General features: G+C 56.3%; 2 protein-coding genes across 3 annotated transcripts in view; one reads left to right on the top strand and one right to left on the bottom strand.

Moving 5' to 3' along the window:
• Positions 1 to 3,957, top strand: part of PNKD (PNKD metallo-beta-lactamase domain containing) — an 86,773-nt gene that overhangs the window by 11,015 nt on the left and 71,801 nt on the right. The gene's annotated exons all lie outside the window — the stretch shown is intronic.
• The window catches only part of TMBIM1 (transmembrane BAX inhibitor motif containing 1), a 24,988-nt gene that overhangs the window by 7,175 nt on the left and 13,856 nt on the right, over positions 1 to 3,957 (bottom strand). Inside the window, exons 1-2 of one of the 2 annotated variants that reach the window (XM_032278252.1) lie at positions 1,249 to 1,409; positions 805 to 1,046 (exon numbers count right to left, since the gene is read on the bottom strand). In XM_032278252.1, coding sequence (XP_032134143.1) covers positions 805 to 1,006 — 202 coding nt within the window. In that variant the 5' untranslated portion in view covers positions 1,007 to 1,046; positions 1,249 to 1,409. Of the gene's footprint in view, positions 1 to 804; positions 1,047 to 1,248; positions 1,410 to 3,957 lie in introns of those variants that run through there. The other variant, XM_032278251.1, reaches the window with a different exon arrangement.

Below are 3,957 nucleotides of genomic sequence, written 5' to 3'. Positions count from 1 at the left end.
CCCAGGAAGACTCACTGCACTCTAACTTCACCTCATTTCTTTTTTTTGTTTGTTTTGAGACAAAGTCTCACTCTGTCGCCCAGGCTGGAGTGCAGTGGTGCAATCCTGGCCCACTGCAACCTCTGCTTCCTGGGTTCATGCAATTCTCCTGCCTCAGCCTCCTGAGTAGCTGGGATTACAGGTGCCCGCCATCACGCCTGGCTGATTTTTGTATTTTTAGTAGTGATGGGGTTTTGCTGACCTTAGATGACTCCTGACCTTAGGTGATCCGCCCGCCTCAGCCTCCCAAAGTGCTGGGATTACAGGCGTGAGCCACTGCGCCGGGCCTCATCTCATTTCTGACCAAGCAGCATGTGTCTGCCATGATGGTTAGTGTCTTTTGCAAAAGTCAGATTTCACTGAAAGGATAAGGAAAGTGCTTCGGGTTTCCAAAGGAGTTCCTAGGGAGGTCGTCCTAGGAGGTGGCAGCAGCTTGTTGGGAAACAGAGCCGGTCCCGAGGTAAGCCCCTAAGAGTCATTGCTTGGCCAGCCCCTGTCTCCTGTGGTGTGTCCATTCCAGGACATGTCTCATGAGCTGGGTCTCCTTGAACAAAGGGGCCAGCATGTGGCTTGTTAGGGGGGCAATTGCTGAGGGAAAAAGTGGAGGGTAACAAAGACGAGAAACAGGGGGAGAGATCTCAACAGAGAAGATGCGAAAAGGGATTTAAGGGGAACTGGAAGAGAAAAGGGGCAGGTGGCGGTGGCCTCATCTGCTCCAAGCACTGTCCCTCCGACCCACCCTCCATCTGCCCTTCCAGGACTCACCATAGTTCATGGGCATCGGGTGGATGGGGGGCATGGGCTGTGGGTAGCCAGCAGGGTGACCGTAGCCAGGCTGTGGGTAGCCAGGGTAAGCAGGATACCCTCCCGGCAGGACGGAGGGCTGCCCATAGCCCCCAGGGGGCGGAGGGCCTGGGTACAGGGGGTTGCGGTCCTCATATGGTGGTGGTGCGCTGGGGTTAGACATGGCCACTCACGGGCTGAGGGGGAACCCCAGCTGCTGGGACCTGAAATGGGAGAGGAGAGAAGCAGTCATGAGCGCCCAGGCCCAGCTCACTCAGCCCTGTGGCCCCACTTCCAGCCTAGCCCAGGCAGCCTCCGTGGAGAGGAGCACCTCCTATTTCTTCCTTAGAGGATGCGTGTCATTTGCTGTCCACAGTCCGCCTCCCCCCACAGCTGGGCTCTTGCCCCTCCTGTCCTTGTGCCCACTTTCTGTCCACAGGCCTCTCACTGTGCAGCTCCCCAGACATAGGAAAGCAGGAGGAAGGACTCGCTCAGGAGACAGGGATCCAGGGATCCTGGAACTCCCTGTTCTCATTTAAGAAAACCTTCTAGTGTTGGTGGCTTGACGGCAGAACTAGCAAAGAAGCCAGATGGCCCGGGCACAGTCTCCTGGTGACTCACAGGGTCAGCTGGGACCCTCTGAAAGGGTCAGCCCTGCCCCTGCAGCAGCTGACAGGGGTGCCAGGCCTGGAAGCCAGAGCTGGGATGGAGCCAAGGCTCAAAGTGGAGAGCCGGGGGGAGGAAGCGGAGGAAAACAAGCTAGACCCAGTGCCAGGCCCCGAGGGGGAAGGGACCCAGGGACCAGGGAGCCAGTGGCAGGCTGAGTCAGGAAGCCTGAGAAGCAGGGGCGGGTGGTACAGGGCCAGGAGGCTGTGCCAAAAGGCAGGCATGAGACAGGACTTTCTGGTTCCTTCCAATAACAGCTGTGGCATGTCACAAAGGCATGTGGCAGCCTGCAGCCTCGGCTGCTCTCTTCACTGGCCTTGCTAGGGAGTAGTTAGTGAGTTCAGGGCTCCTCGGCCCCCTTGGAGGGGGAGACAGATGTTCTGAATCCCAGGGTCTGTGGGAGTCCTGCCTATCTTCTGTGCAGTGCTAGCAGAGAGCACAAAGAGTTGAGGAGTCAGGCCCCAAGGTCAAGGGAATGCCTCCCCTGCAGCAGGAAGAGCCCCACAGTCAGGGGAGGGCAGTGAGAGGGAACCCCAAACTGGAGCTAGAAGGGAGCTCAAGGCCGTAAGCCCCAAATGCTCATTTCAGATGAGAAAATGCAGGCCCTGAACAGGAAGTGACTCCCTAGGACCCCAGGACTCCCAGGTCAGTGGCATCACCACGACAGACGCCTTCCCGATGCTGGGCCCCTGTCCTTCATGTTATGCGGTGCTCTTATGCCTCCTCTGCCAGTTACCGTGCTCTGGGCCTGGTGGTCCCCTCTGGTGGCAAAGATACAGGCTTGGGAAGAGCTAAGGACACCCCTAGAGGGTCCCTGCATCCCCAGTAAGGACAAGCCCTGGCAGTCTGGGCTTGACAGGGCCACCACTCCTAGAGCATCTCCCAGGGGGCTTTAGGACCCCCAAGGAGGACACCCCCAGACACAAGTCTGCAGACACCAGAGGCTCTCAGAGGCTCTGCTGGAAGCAAGAGAGACCAGCGTCTCTTTTTAGGGCACGCTGCACAGCTCAGGGATCAGATAAAGGACTGTTTTATGTCTTCTCTCTTATGACAACTGGGATAATTCAGAGAGGGGAAGGTGGCAGGGAGGGTTGGGGAGGGGGAGCTGAATAACAGTCCAGGTCTTTAGGTGGGTAATTTTGAGGAAAGCTATTCTCCATCTCCCCAGAGAAGCCTGGATAGAACCAGGTCAGGAATGTCAGGTCAGGAATGTCAGGTCAGAAATATGAAGCTGGCCAGGCACCATGGCGCACGCCTATAATCCCAGCACTTTGGGAGGCCGAGGCGGGCAGATAACTTGAGGTCAGGAGTTGAAGACCGGCCTGGCCAATACAATGAAACCCCGTCTCTACTAAAAAATATAAAAATCAGTCAGGCATATGCCAGGCACCTGTAATCCCAGCTACTTGGCAGGCTGAGGCAGGAGAATCACTTGAACCCAGGCGGTGGAGGCTACGGTGAGCTCAGATCGCACCACTGCACTCCAGCCTGGACAACAGAGTGAGGTACTGTCTCAAAAAGAAAAAAAAGAGGCACTGGCCGGAAAGGCCCTGTGGGCAGAAACCCCAGCTGGGCCGTCAAACCATGATGTCACCATGACGTGTCCCAGCACCTCCTCAGGGTGCACCTCTGTGAAATAAGGTGGGGCCACATGACCTCTAAACCCACTGTCCCCTCTAGCAACAGACGATGATCCTGGGAAAGGGCCTGACCTTTGCTCGGCCAGACATCTGCCTCTGCTTCCTCCTCTGAGCTAAGCAGGGGAAACAGGTCCCTTTCCAGACAAAGGGACTGTGACAGCCACTGGGTGAAAGGTGACTTAGAGAGAAGGGTCAGCCTTGGATGGGCTGCCGGGACTTCAGGGTTCTGGGCAGCTCAGTGGGTGCTGACTCAGAGCCTCACTCTTGCTTCCCTCGCCCCTCCCTTTCAGGCTTTTGGTTTCAGAGGCATGTGCTAGGAGGCCTGCCTGTACACAGCAGTTTCCAGGTCAGTCCTCCAGGCACCTCAGCCACCAGCCCATCCACACCAGAAACTACTGTGACCACTTCACCTCACTATGCCTCAGTTTCCTCATCTGGAAAATGGGTCTCACACTAATAATAGTACCCTCCATGAGGTTGCTCTAAAAATTAAATAAGAAAATACACATAGAAGGCTGGGCACAGTGGCTCACGCCTGTAATCCCAGCACTTTGAGAGGCTGAGGTAGGTGGATCACCTGAGATCAGGAGTTTGAGGCCAGCCTGGCCAACATGGTGAAACCCCGTCTCTACTAAAAATATAAAAATTAAGGCCGGGCGCGGTGGCTCAAGCCTGTAATCCCAGCACTTTGGGAGGCCGAGGCGGGTGGATCACGAGGTCAAGAGATCGAGACCATCCTGGTCAACATGGTGAAACCCCGTCTCTACTAAAAATACAAAAACATTAGCTGGGCATGGTGGTGCGTGCCTGTAATCCCAGCTACTCAGGA

This window comes from Sapajus apella, unplaced genomic scaffold (assembly GCF_009761245.1).
Source record: "Sapajus apella isolate SASKATOON/1434 unplaced genomic scaffold, GSC_monkey_1.0 scaffold10, whole genome shotgun sequence".
NCBI classification, from domain to species: domain Eukaryota; kingdom Metazoa; phylum Chordata; class Mammalia; order Primates; family Cebidae; genus Sapajus; species Sapajus apella.
Note: the sequence above shows the minus strand (reverse complement) of the source record. Positions and strands in the feature narration are given on the sequence as shown.